Raw genomic sequence first — 14,266 nt, forward strand, 5'->3', positions numbered from 1 at the left:
TTTATTGCAAAGAAATTTATTGTATGAGGAAAGATGGTTAGAACGACGACGTTACCATCTGCTTGGTTGGGTTGTAAGCCTGAAAGAGAATACGTTTTAGTTACTCACTTTCTGGTAACTTCGTCATATGCTAGTGTTATACTCAAAACAAAATATAACTTTACACAAAATATATGTATACAACATCTACCAGGGTGGCGTGACACCTCTTTGTCAAGAAGAAAGTCACACCTCATAGTTTTACCCCCTTTCGATTGGCATTCATTCCAAATCTCAAATTTACTATATAAGCATCCCATGGACCCCCCTCCTTGGTTGCCCCACCACTTCCTTTTCCCCCTTTCGGAAACACAATAAATGGCCTGGCGGGCCCGTGTGCGACAAACGCACGTACAATCTCCAATATAAGTAAGTCAGTAAGCTATGCAGTAACTCTCTAATGGGCAATGATTGAATCATACATGTAATTATAACTTATTTTATGATTTTGAAAGTTTGAATTTTGTAAACATTTACATTTTTAAAATTAAAACAAAACCCAATTAACATCTTAACTAGGAAAACTGCGCTGTCAAGTTTGATTCCATTTAAACACCAGTACAGTAAACATCTTCAAAGAAAAAGTTTTTGAATGAATATGATGATGATTTCCCTGAATTTGGGGATATCATTCTTTTTTCTATATGAGCTAGTTTTATGATCTTTTAGAATAAAACGGCCAACAATCAGAAGTCTCATTCGTGTTATATTGGACCCCATTAAATTTATCCCTTGTTTTCGTAATGTCCTCCTTAATTTAAATGATATATCGCTTGGATTTTGTAACATGGAAAAGTAACTACTTAATAACCTATCCAGAAAAACTGACAGATACACAAACGGCCGGATCCAAAAAATAAGTTCATTATATCCGCCAATTCGTTATAACCGTGTTCGTTATAAACGCAGTTTACTGTATGTAGAGTCATAATCATTAAACCGATCAGGCACAAAAGCAGTAAAACGTTGCATCTAAAAAAGAATTAATATTACGCCATTGTTTGCTCAAGTTGCGAGATTTGAACATATGAACAGGAGAATTAATTTAAAAAAAATAGTGTTTACCAAAAACAACGTTTCGTGCTCCATATCCTTAAAAACACGCTGGTTATTTAGGAGATAAAGCTACGTTGTTCTGAAATTTGAGATAAACTGACTCTAGATTAGACACCCTATATTTTGATTTACACCGGGCGCTTTACATCGAGGTTTCAAATTATAAAAAAGTACACCATAGTGGTTAAAGCGTTCGCTCGTCACGCCGAAGACCCTGGTTCGATTCCCGACATGGGTACAATGTGTGAAGCCCATTTCTGGTGTCCCCCGCTGTGATATTGCTGGAATATTGCTAAAAGCGGCGTAAAACCATACTCACTCACTAGAAAAAAGGTACACTTTTGAAAGGCTTGAATACACATGGGTAAGGTCCTCCATCTCAGACTATTCCCCAAAAGGGTCACAGTTAGAAAAACAATTAACAAATATTACTCAAGACAAGATTAATTACTTCTATTATTGAGTGGTTCAAAATAAATCCAAATTGTCAAAAGAAGTGATTATACAATACCCCAAAGGTATATAGTTAATGTCATTGCAACCTGTTGTATATATTCGACTGCTTGAAATTTATGGAGTCATTAATGGGAAATCAACATGATATCTTTTCAAGTTCGGGTTGGAATGATGGCCGTTCTGTATATGTATCAAGTACTGTACATGTTGGGGAACCCGTGAAGATCCGGATTAGAATAGGTCTTCAGCAACCCATGCTTGTTGTAAAAGGCGACTATGCTTGTCGTAAGAGGCGACTAACGGGATCGGGTGGTCAGGCTCGCTGACTTGGTTGATGCGTGTCATCGTATCCCAATTGCGTGGATCGATGCTCATGATATCATTCACTGGATTGTCTGGTCCAGATTCGATTATTTACAGACCGCCGTCATATAACTTGGAATATTGCAGAGTGCAGCGTTAAATACCAAACAAACAAACAAACATCTTACCAGTTACTTGCCAACACCAGTCCCAGCAGCAGCAATGGCTTTCTCCACCTGGAACCAAATATTATTTGTGAAAAATGGTATGTAATGTTTGAAAGTAAAAGATATCATTGTGTATTACATGACAATAATGTTATAGGAAGCAAAAATACTCCATCATTGGGCTGTCTGACAAACCTTTATGAATTTGTTCATTCTCTAGGCCTCAGATGTTTAATTATCATTATATTGTATTCTTTAAAAAAGCATTGATGATGGTCGAAATACGGATATTCGTAATAAACATGTTCTGTTAAGCCATCTCAAAAAGTATTGTTGGTCGCGTGACTTAATTCTTTTAAAATGTTATTTCGAAATACATGTCTGACATATGTGGTCGCCGTACACCAACTAGTTCAAAACACATCACTATGAACATGAGAGGTTACAGAAATTGGACATAAAAACGAATATCTCGAATCCTAATACTCTTGCTGGAGAACGTACTGGGACAGAAATTAGAGGATTGAGGAGTCAATGTATCAATCGCCAAAAATGTATCAAAAGTAGTAAATATTACCGGATAGATACAATGTATGTGAATATCAAGAGGCATATAAGAGTAATTCGCTGCGATCCTCCGCGAGCATCACCTCCCCAGTGGGGGATTCCGAAGCAAAAAAAGGCAGCGAAACACAGCCTCTGGATGCCACTCTGCCATCAGTACGACACACTTGGGCTTGGGATGAGGCCATCTGGCATCTGTGTTACCAGTTACAGACGTAACCGTGGGCTATTACTGCGTTAAAGCAATATTAAAATGAAATTATGTTTGTTGGCAGTCATCGCCTGTTACATTGACACAGCATGGACGCGAAAAGGGGAACGGGAAAAGGTTTGGGAGGAGAGTGTGGTAAGTATGTCCTTTGGGTGCGTGGCAGATTTAACCAATAACCTAATGAAGCGATACAGTTATGGCCTAGTGAAGGTGTAACTGGTAATAAAGATGCCATATTAGGTTACGGCCAGACCGAACTTGTGCGTCATACAGTTGGCAGAAAGGCCGTAACTGGGTGTGTATCGGGTGGAATATAGATCTCCAGTAGCCCCGATGTGTTGCAAGAGCGGACCAGGGTGTGTATCGGGTGGAATATAGATCTCCAGTCACCCCGGTGTGTTGCAAGTGCGGACTAGGGTGTGTATCGGGTGGAATATAGATCTCCAGTCAACCCGGTGTGTTGCAAGAGCGGACTAGGGTGTGTATCGGGTGGAATATAGATCTCCAGTCACCCCGGTGTTTTGCAAGAGCGGACTAGGGTGTGTATCAGGTGGAATAAAGATCTCCAGTCAACCCGGTGTGTTGCAAGAGCGGACTAGGGTGTGTATCGGGTGGAATATAGATCTCCAGTCACCCCGGTGTTTTGCAAGAGCGGACTAGGGTGTGTATCGGGTGGAATATAGATCTCCAGTCACCCCGATGTGTGGCAAAAGCGGACTAGGGTGTGTATCGGGTGGAATATAGATCTCCAGTAACCCCGGTGTGTTGCAAGAGCGGACTAGGGTGTGTATCGGATGGAATATAGATCTCCAGTCACCCCGGTGTGTTGCAAGAGCGGGCTAGGGCGTGTATCGGGTGGAATATAGATCTCCAGTCACCCCGGTGTGTTGCAAGAGCGGACTAGGGTGGGGATCGGGTGGAATATAGATCTCCAGTCACCCCGGTGTGTTGCAAGAGCGGACTAAAGTGTGTATCGGGTGGAATATAGATCTCCAGTCACCCCGGTGTGTTGCAAGAGCGTACTAGGATGTGTATCGGGTGGAATATAGATCTCCAGTCACCCCGGTGTGTTGCAAGAGCGGACTAGGGTGTGTATCGGGTAGAATATAGATCTCCAGTCACCCCGGTGTGTTGCAAGAGCGGACTAGGGTGTGTATCGGGTGGAATATAGATCTCCAGTCACCCCGGTGTGTTGCAAGAGCGGACTAGGATGTGTATCGGGTAGAATATAGATCTCCAGTAACCCCGGTGTGTTGCAAGAGCGGACTAGGGTGTGTATCGGGTGGAATATAGATCTCCAGTCACCCCGGTGTGTTGCAAGAGCGGACTAGGGTGGGGATCGGGTGGAATATAGATCTCCAGTCACCCCGGTGTGTTGCAAGAGCGGACTAGGATGTGTATCGGGTGGAATATAGATCTCCAGTAACCCCGGTGTGTTGCAAGAGCGGACTAGGGTGTGTATCGGGTGGAATATAGATCTCCAGTCACCCCGGTGTGTTGCAAGAGCGGACTAGGGTGTGTATCGGGTGGAATATAGATCTCCAGTCACCCCGGTGTTTTGCAAGAGCGGACTAGGGTGTGTATCAGGTGGAATAAAGATCTCCAGTCAACCCGGTGTGTTGCAAGAGCGGACTAGGGTGTGTATCGGGTGGAATATAGATCTCCAGTCACCCCGGTGTTTTGCAAGAGCGGACTAGGGTGTGTATCGGGTGGAATATAGATCTCCAGTCACCCCGATGTGTGGCAAAAGCGGACTAGGGTGTGTATCGGGTGGAATATAGATCTCCAGTAACCCCGGTGTGTTGCAAGAGCGGACTAGGGTGTGTATCGGATGGAATATAGATCTCCAGTCACCCCGGTGTGTTGCAAGAGCGGGCTAGGGCGTGTATCGGGTGGAATATAGATCTCCAGTCACCCCGGTGTGTTGCAAGAGCGGACTAGGGTGGGGATCGGGTGGAATATAGATCTCCAGTCACCCCGGTGTGTTGCAAGAGCGGACTAAAGTGTGTATCGGGTGGAATATAGATCTCCAGTCACCCCGGTGTGTTGCAAGAGCGGACTAGGATGTGTATCGGGTGGAATATAGATCTCCAGTCACCCCGATGTGTTGCAAGAGCGGACTAGGGTGTGTATCGGGTAGAATATAGATCTCCAGTCACCCCGGTGTGTTGCAAGAGCGGACTAGGGTGTGTATCGGGTGGAATATAGATCTCCAGTCACCCCGGTGTGTTGCAAGAGCGGACTAGGATGTGTATCGGGTAGAATATAGATCTCCAGTAACCCCGGTGTGTTGCAAGAGCGGACTAGGGTGTGTATCGGGTGGAATATAGATCTCCAGTCACCCCGGTGTGTTGCAAGAGCGGACTAGGGTGGGGATCGGGTGGAATATAGATCTCCAGTCACCCCGGTGTGTTGCAAGAGCGGACTAGGATGTGTATCGGGTGGAATATAGATCTCCAGTAACCCCGGTGTGTTGCAAGAGCGGACTAGGGTGTGTATCGGGTGGAATATAGATCTCCAGTCACCCCGGTGTGTTGCAAGAGCGGACTAGGGTGGGGATCGGGTGGAATATAGATCTCCAGTAACCCCGGTGTGTTGCAAGAGCGGACTAGGGTGTGTATCGGGTGGAATATAGATCTCCAGTAACCCCGGTGTGTTGCAAGAGCGGACTAGGGTGTGTATCGGGTGGAATATAGATCTCCAGTCACCCCGGTGTGTTGCAAGAGCGGACTAGGGTGGGGATCGGGTGGAATATAGATCTCCAGTCACCCCGGTGTGTTGCAAGAGCGGACTAGGGTGTGTATCGGGTGGAATATAGATCTCCAGTCACCCCGGTGTGTTGCAAGAGCGGACTAGGGTGGGGATCGGGTGGAATATAGATCTCCAGTCACCCCGGTGTGTTGCAAGAGCGGACTAGGATGTGTATCGGGTGGAATATAGATCTCCAGTCACCCCGGTGTGTTGCAAGAGCGGACTAGGGTGTGTATCGGGTGGAATATAGATCTCCAGTCACCCCGGTGTGTTGCAAGAGCGGACTAGGGTGTGTATCGGGTGGAATATAGATCTCCAGTAACCCCGGTGTGTTGCAAGAGCGGACTAGGGTGTGTATCGGGTGGAATATAGATCTCCAGTCACCCCGGTGTGTTGCAAGAGCGGACTAGGGTGGGGATCGGGTGGAATATAGATCTCCAGTCACCCCGGTGTGTTGCAAGAGCGGACTAGGGTGGGGATCGGGTGGAATATAGATCTCCAGTCACCCCGGTGTGTTGCAAGAGCGGACTAGGGTGGGGATCGGGTGGAATATAGATCTCCAGTCACCCCGGTGTGTTGCAAGAGCGGACTAGGATGTGTATCGGGTAGAATATAGATCTCCAGTAACCCCGGTGTGTTGCAAGAGCGGACTAGGGTGTGTATCGGGTGGAATATAGATCTCCAGTCACCCCGGTGTGTTGCAAGAGCGGACTAGGGTGTGTATCGGGTGGAATATAGATCTCCAGTCACCCCGGTGTGTTGCAAGAGCGGACTAGGGTGGGGATCGGGTGGAATATAGATCTCCAGTCACCCCGGTGTGTTGCAAGAGCGGACTAGGGTGTGTATCGGGTGGAATATAGATCTCCAGTAACCCCGGTGTGTTGCAAGAGCGGACTAGGGTGGGGATCGGGTGGAATATAGATCTCCAGTCACCCCGGTGTGTTGCAAGAGCGGACTAGGGTGTGTATCGGGTGGAATATAGATCTCCAGTCACCCCGGTGTGTTGCAAGAGCGGACTAGGGTGGGGATCGGGTGGAATATAGATCTCCAGTCACCCCGGTGTGTTGCAAGAGCGGACTAGGGTGTGTATCGGGTGGAATATAGATCTCCAGTAACCCCGGTGTGTTGCAAGAGCGGACTAGGGTGGGGATCGGGTGGAATATAGATCTCCAGTCACCCCGGTGTGTTGCAAGAGCGGACTAGGGTGGGGATCGGGTGGACATATTGTGTGCTCTGGCTTATTTGTGTGTCATCGTACCCCACGGCGTAGGTCGTTTCTCATGCTGTCAACGACTGGTTTAGATGTCATTGAGATATGGCAGGATTTCTACTGTCTTTGGCATAAAACGATATTCGTTCACTCAATCACTTACTCCAGCAAGAAAACAAGAGACGCCAAGGACACATGAACCACAATGCTAACGATCCCGAATGAAAATAGATATTACACAAAAGGAAATCATTATTTAAATCATTTCAAAAGTTTCAGACCTGTGAAGATCCGGAAATTATTATTTTAATCTTTTCAAAAGTTTTAGACCCGTGAAGATCCGGGTAAAAGGCGACTATGCTTGTCGTAAAAGGCGACTAACGGGATCGGGTGGTCAGGCTGGCTGACTTGGTTGATACATGTCATCGTTTCCCAATTGCGTGGATCGATGTTCATGATATCAATCACTGGATTCTCTGGTCCAGACTCGATTATTTACAGACCGCCGTCATATAGCTGGAATATTGCTGAGTGCGGCGCTCAACAACAAACCAAACCAAAATCAAAAGTTTTAAGAATGTACGTTAACTATATTTGCGCAATGTCAGCTTGCTGTAGGAGCGATGCAAGTTTTTGACGTTTATCAATTTGGTGAAACCCGTGATCTCAAGGTTCTGGCACACCTAAGGGGCACAACTCTGAACAGCGAATTGCGGTGCCTTAGACGACCAATGTCTTCCGGTGATTACTTACCATTGCATAGTGATGCGCAAATTCCCCAAAAGACACGTCGCCATCAGCTGTTAGAATAAGGAACCATCATGTAATCAGAGGATTTTATTGGACAACAAGTGGAGTACAGGCATACACAGGCGTCCGACAATGTTGTAATATTAATAAATGGTCAGAGTCAATGAATAAGCATGCTATATTACCGGTACCCGATACATTTGTTTTTGATGGGTTTAACGCGGCTTTAAACAGTATTGCACTTATATCATGGCGTGTCAGCTTGATTTTGAGTAAAGACAAAAGTTATACAGTTCTTAGACGTTTGTCACGTTGGTGAAAACCTAGGAACAATCTGGTCGAGCCGGGATTCGAACCTACGACCATAGATTTCTAGCGTGCCTAAGGGACGCTACTCTGCAAATCAAATTGCGGCGCCTTAGATTTGTAAAAACTGTGTTATTATTATAAGTGTTAAGAGTACTTGTTTAAGATTTTACTGTGAAAAAAGTCATTATGTGTAATATTGTTTACTGGGAGTCCTGAAAAGAATGAGTCGGACGTTTAAAAAATCGTTTGGCTCCCCTTTGAAAGATAGAAATGTGTAGGTTTCAAGCAAAATGCTCATGTTCACGTACCATTCCCATCGTAGTCTCCGAAAATTTTCTTCACGTCAGATTTCGTGATGTCGCCATCCTTGTTGGTGTCGTAGTAGTCAAAGTTGGCTTGAGCAGAGGCCTGGGGGACTTGTGATGCTGCAATGTACTCGGCCAGCTTCATGTGACCGTCACCTAGGGGAGATAAGTCTTGGGGTAATGATTGCATAATACTTAACTTCAGAAACCTGCAAGCATCCGTATGCGTGATGTTCAGGAAAACTGATAATACAACTTTTTATATTATATTTATATATTATATATTAATATACCGAAACCTTCGTTTTTTCTTACATCTTGGATTGAGTGATGATGCTCGGTGACTCTTGTGATTGCGTTTCATCGTACCCCGACGATGTGGAACGTTCTAGGCGACTTTGCTTGTCGTTAGAGGCGATTAACGGGATCGGGTGGTCAGGCTCACTGACTTGGTTGATGCATGTCATCGATCCCAATTGCGCTGATCGATGTTCATGATGTCAATCACTAGGTTGTCTGGTCCAGACTCGATTATTTACAGACCGCCGTCATAGAGCTGGAATATTGCGGCTTGCGGCGTTAAACAACAAACAAAATAAACACAATTAAAATCACTGGTTTGTCTGGTCCTCACTCACACCAACCGCGAGATCTCTTGAGATCCCGCGAGAGGAGACAGCTAGCTCGCCAAGAAACGGGAAAAGAAAACAAGACTTACCATCCTTATCGTACATGTCATAAATAGATTCAAATTCTGCTTCTGAGAGTTGACCATCTTTGTTGGAGTCGACGGAGGTAAAAGCCGCTTTAAGAGCTGCTACAACGGGGGAGTCGGTGCTGAAATCGAAGAGAAAACATCATTTCCATGTACATTGGAACATCCAGTTTACAGAGTTTGTCAATGTCAGCACAATTTAGAAACCTGTTATGACGTTGTCCCATTGTTCTACAAGCGGGTGAAATCTCATAATCGAAGATATAAAATTTACAGAAGTAGGGATACTTGGAAATAACTGTAAGAGATATTAGTTGCTAGTAATAGTTGTATGATAATAATGAACGAATTGGGAACACTTCAAAACCGGTTGTCAAGTATGACAGTATGTCGTAAGAGGTGACTAATGGGATCGGGTGGTCAGGCTCGCTGACTTGGTTGATGCATGTCATCGATCCCAATTTCGTGGGTCGATGCTCATGATATTAATCACTGGATTGTCTGATCCAGTCTCGATTATTTACGGACCGCCATACCGCCAAACGTCGACAACAAAGGGTGTTATCCCGATAGTATTGTCCAGTGAACCACTCTTGCACAAAATGGAGTAGGGTCCGTTAGTCATGTGATACCCCCCGACATCATGACCGATCCACCGCCAAATCTTTCAAGAGGTCTCAAGTTGAAATTGGCTTGACGTTCATTACGACGTCGCCAGAAACGACAACGCCTATCAAGGAAGTGCAAAATAAATCGGGACTCATCTGAAAACATGACACGTGACCACGGACGATAAACCCGTGGGTACAATATGTGAAACTCATTACTGGTGTACTCGCCGTTATATTTCTGGATGTTTGCTAAAATAAGCGTAACCAAACGCCCTCAATATCTCACTAGAAATAATTGCGTTAGCTATATGGTAGAATCATTGTTCGAAGAATACAATTACCTTTATGGACTTTGCCTTATCCGGAATTGACGGTAATGATTTTATTAGAAAAAACAAACTTTATGACCATCATTTTTAATTGTCAACAAAATGCTATGTTTACTTTACTTATCTCGAACTTCCTTGCTAAGTATTTAATCAACTCCAGAAGCTACAAAGTATGGCTGAATTTAAAGATAAAACTGTATTTGTAACGAAAAAAGTAACTTTGCTTCATGTGAATTAGTTTAAACGTGGGGCGGTCGGGTAGCCTAGTGGTTAAAGCGTTCGCTCGTCACGCCGAAGACCCGGGTTCGATTACCGACATGGGTACAATGTGTGAAGCCCATTTCTGGTGTCCCCCGCCGTGATATTGCTGGAATATTGCTAAAAGCGGCGTAAAACCATACTCACTCACTAGTGTAAACTTAATGTTATTGAAAAAACAACATAATATTTGGTCATTCGTCTGATCAGTGTTTTAAAATTCAATGACGAAACCCATACCTGGTGACAGGAGACAGAGCGACAAGTGTAACAGTGGGGTCGTGTAACAACTCCCTCAACAATGTAAGTATCGGGTGTGACCACCATGCGCGCGCATCGAAGACACCAGATGATTGAAAACAGCCCGGGGCATGTTGTTCCAAATGTCAACCAACGATTGGTCCAACAGGACCTGGTCCTGCCGTAGCTCCATCTCATCCCAGACATACTCTTTTGGGAAACAGCCAGCCATGGCAGTACAGAAATGTTATGCTGCCTCAAAAAGTCATTACAACAAATGCAACTTGTTTGCGGTCAACGTGACGTTACGTCCCTGTATTTGCACAAAGGGTAGCACAAGATCTCAACAATGATGAGATGTGTTATCCATGAGTTGTGATGCCACCCCATAGCAAGCGTCACTAAACGTTCTCATGGACGCCTTTCGACCCTTGCACGACCATCAGAGCTGTCCAGAGGAAACCTTGCCCCGCTCTTGTGTTCTGAACCTCAGATGCTGTCTAGACCAAGCTAGGCGTGCCTGGCGGTGACGTGGAAGCCAACTTTGGTGTATGCCGTGCTCCATCAACCGGTTGCATACGGTTCTGTTACCAGTTGGTCTCAACCCGGGAATTTACCGAGCTGTTAATGTGTCAATTCGGTATCGATTCCGAAGATGCACCATCCGAATGTGGTTGTTTTATTGACATGTCGTCACATGTGCCCTGCTGTTGAGATAATATTGCGTTTCGATGAATATTAAATGTCTGGCAACTTCGTTTTGCGCCATTCCTGTTTGCAGCATACTCACGGAGCGCAGATGTTGATTTTCAGCAAGCCGTGACATTGCGTAAACGTTATTTACGGTTTAAGTGTTTTTTATTAGCATAGGCGGATCCAGAGGGGTGATCCAGGGGGTCCGCACCCCCACCCCTCCCACACCACCTTTTTTCAAAACCAAATACTAGTAGTATTTTATATGTGATATATCTTGTGTCACTCTGTGATATTGCTGGAATAGTGCTAAAAGCGACGCCAGCCCTTATTCTCTCACACACTCAGCAATATGCCAGCTATATGACGGCTGGCCGCAAATCACCGAGTCTGGACCAGACAATCCTGTGATTGATATCATGAGCATCGATCTACACAATTGGGATACGATGACATGCATGACAAGTAATGGTTTAATGCTCCTAACAAACACACAAACATTAAACGTGTACGCCGTGCATTCGCATTTGCGCGTACAAATTGTGCATCACGACCTTAAAGTCGAGGGTATGTCTTCATGAACAAGTATTGGAAGATGCAGAATATAATTTCAGAATATATATATTTTTATTGAACTTTATATGAAGCACAGTTACTTTTGTCCGTTAGTATATAACAATGATGTGTGATGCAGGTCTTAGACCGTTACAACTTGGTGAAACCTACAAACACGGGTTTGATGCTGACAAACCTACAAACAAAATCAGGACGAATCGGGAATTCGAAACCACAATCATTGGTACCTGGCACACCTAAGGGACTTAACTCTGCGCAATGCAGCGCCTCAAACGACCCGTGCCACTACAATTGAAACTCACGCTGAAAACGCCACGGCGACAAGACACGAGAAGATTACTAGACTGTTCATTTCGATCTGGAAGAACAAATACAACATTTTAGTCAAATCCAATTTATGTATCGATCATACAGTTATCTTGAAATCTTTTAGCAAATCCGAGTTGATCCAAATTATGTTCCGCGACAAATACATAGTATCTCATATTTGTACCACAAATAGATTATCTTTAATTCGAATGAATATATACCACTTTACTCAAGCTGATGATAGCTATGTATTGCTAACGTCATTTCTGTTCAGGAAGCGTAGCCTAGCGGTTAAAACTAGGTCCATGCTCGAATGCCTATATGGGTACAACATGTGATATATCTTGTGTCACTCTGTGATATTGCTGGAATAGTTCTAAAAGCGACGCCAGCACTTATTCTCTCACACACTCAGCTATATGACGGCTGGCCGCAAATCACCGAGTCTGGACCAGACAATTCTGTGATTGATATCATGAGCATTGATCTACGCATTTGGGATACAATGACATGCATCAACCAAGTCAGTGTGCATGACCAGATGAACCCGTTAGTCGCCTCTTAGGATGAGTATGGGTTGCTGAAGACAATTCAAACCCGGATCTTCACGGGTATATAATCAAATGTAAATATAAGCTTAGCTTCACTTTACCTAAAACAAATTAACAAAATGGAAAAGAAACATATTTTATCACATGTCTAAATGTATTTTAAAATAGAGTATTTCATACTTTCGGAAAACACCATTTAAGAGGAAAATATATCTCGATTATATAAATTGTTTTTGATACAGAGTCTGTTTTCAGTGTAGAGAAACATCTGCTAACAAGCATAATATAAAAAGGTCGACAGAAATGACATGAAATTGATCGAAAATTTGAAGTTCATTACCTGCATGTGTGAGGGAGGGGGGTGGGGGAGATTCTCAACGTACGATCCACGTCCTCGGTGTACGATGACACACAATCAATCCAGTCTTTGAGCTTGACCACCTCTTCAAAATTGGAATCCCCACGGCAATGGAAAAGGTACAGCTTCACCAACTGAACACGAAACATATGCCCCGTGAGGATTCCGGTGGTCAGGCTCACTGACTTGCTTGATTGTGTGTCATCGTACCCCGACGGCGTGGGTTGTTGTTCATAATATCAGCCTCTGGTTTTTCTTGTCCAGATTGGAATATTCCTGACTGTGGCGTTATACAACGAACACCTTATCAGCGACTGAATTGGACGCACCTACCGGGAGATCCTGAGAGAGAAGACAGATAGCTCGCCAACACAGACTTAAATATTCTCCTGACACGTGTCATATTGGTACAAGAGAAAGCATTGGTGGTTTTAAAACGTTTAAAAAAATACCTACGGATTTGACGTTATTCTATTTACGGGTCTAATTTATGACGTATATGTAACAGTAAGATTGTGAAACTTGGGATTTCGTGAAATCCCTAAACATTTCAGTAACTTCATGAAATCTGTTTTCGTCACGGATTTCATGCTTGTGTAAACCTTAGTTTCATAAACTTAGTGTAACATATATACATTTGTAGGACTGACCGCTGGGGCTGGTTAGAGACTGACTGCATGAACTTGAAGTTTTAGACCGACAGCAAGGTTTGTAGGACTGACCGCTGGGGCTTGTAAGAGACTGACTGCATGTGGGGTTCATCTTTTTCACGTATTGTTTTATTATTAGGACGTGAGACAACCGAACTGTATTCATTGGTTCATGTTTATAATGGTTGTGTTGTAATTCATCGTGATGATATATTTAACATATTGCCGCACGGGGCTTATATTCCAGCTCGCATGTGTTTTTTTTAATTTGCAAGAGGGTAACATCAGCAATATTGCAGCCAAATCACGGCTGCCTGTAAGTTTACGAGTCTTGCCTCGACAAACCAGTGAGTGATAGCATGAACAAATATCAGGGGCGGCAGGCTACGATGATACATAGTCAGTCAGGTAACACATTGTAAGCATCCGATTCTCCAATTTCAGGAATAATAACAGGAACCGAACCACGTTCGGCTTTTTGTTGATATGGACGCTCTACCTACATGTCTTGGTCTTTACGTAGCAGGAAATTGGTTTGACGGTGTTTAACTTAACGTGCCGGGCAAAAGAAAGTATAGACTTAAAAATTGGAATTGACCAAAAAGCGTTAACTCAATGTTACTAGCCTGAAAACAGTCCCCGAAACAATATCACCTTCGGAAAACATTTCTTAATTGTTTCATTTTTAGACACCATCAAACATAAGTATATACTATCTTTTGCGGGCAGTTTATTTCAGTTAGTTGACATCGCACCTTCCTCGTGGGTTGCTACCCAAATGGTGAGTGAGTGAGTGAGTGAGTGAGTGAGTTGTGTTTAACGCTGCTTTTAAAAGTATTCCAGTTATATCACGGC

General features: G+C 44.1%; 1 protein-coding gene across 3 annotated transcripts in view; it reads right to left on the reverse strand.

Annotated features, from left to right (window-relative positions):
- LOC139459533 (uncharacterized) overlaps window positions 1-14,266 on the reverse strand; it is a 24,069-nt gene continuing 9,803 nt past the window's right edge. The window contains exons 1-7 of one of the 3 annotated variants that reach the window (XM_071241063.1): window positions 13,091-13,113; window positions 11,846-11,901; window positions 8,840-8,958; window positions 8,125-8,277; window positions 7,511-7,557; window positions 2,043-2,090; window positions 1-79 (exon numbers count right to left, since the gene is read on the reverse strand). In XM_071241063.1, the coding sequence (XP_071097164.1) occupies window positions 2,046-2,090; window positions 7,511-7,557; window positions 8,125-8,277; window positions 8,840-8,958; window positions 11,846-11,895 (414 nt within the window). In that variant the 5' untranslated portion in view covers window positions 11,896-11,901; window positions 13,091-13,113 and the 3' untranslated portion in view covers window positions 1-79; window positions 2,043-2,045. Of the gene's footprint in view, window positions 80-2,042; window positions 2,091-7,510; window positions 7,558-8,124; window positions 8,278-8,839; window positions 8,959-11,845; window positions 11,902-12,743; window positions 12,767-13,090; window positions 13,114-14,266 lie in introns of those variants that run through there. The other 2 variants (XM_071241062.1, XM_071241061.1) reach the window with 2 other exon arrangements.

The sequence above is a fragment of the Haliotis cracherodii genome, unplaced genomic scaffold (genome assembly GCF_022045235.1).
Source record: "Haliotis cracherodii isolate W230 unplaced genomic scaffold, xgHalCrac1.p SCAF_13, whole genome shotgun sequence".
Classification (NCBI taxonomy): domain Eukaryota; kingdom Metazoa; phylum Mollusca; class Gastropoda; order Lepetellida; family Haliotidae; genus Haliotis; species Haliotis cracherodii.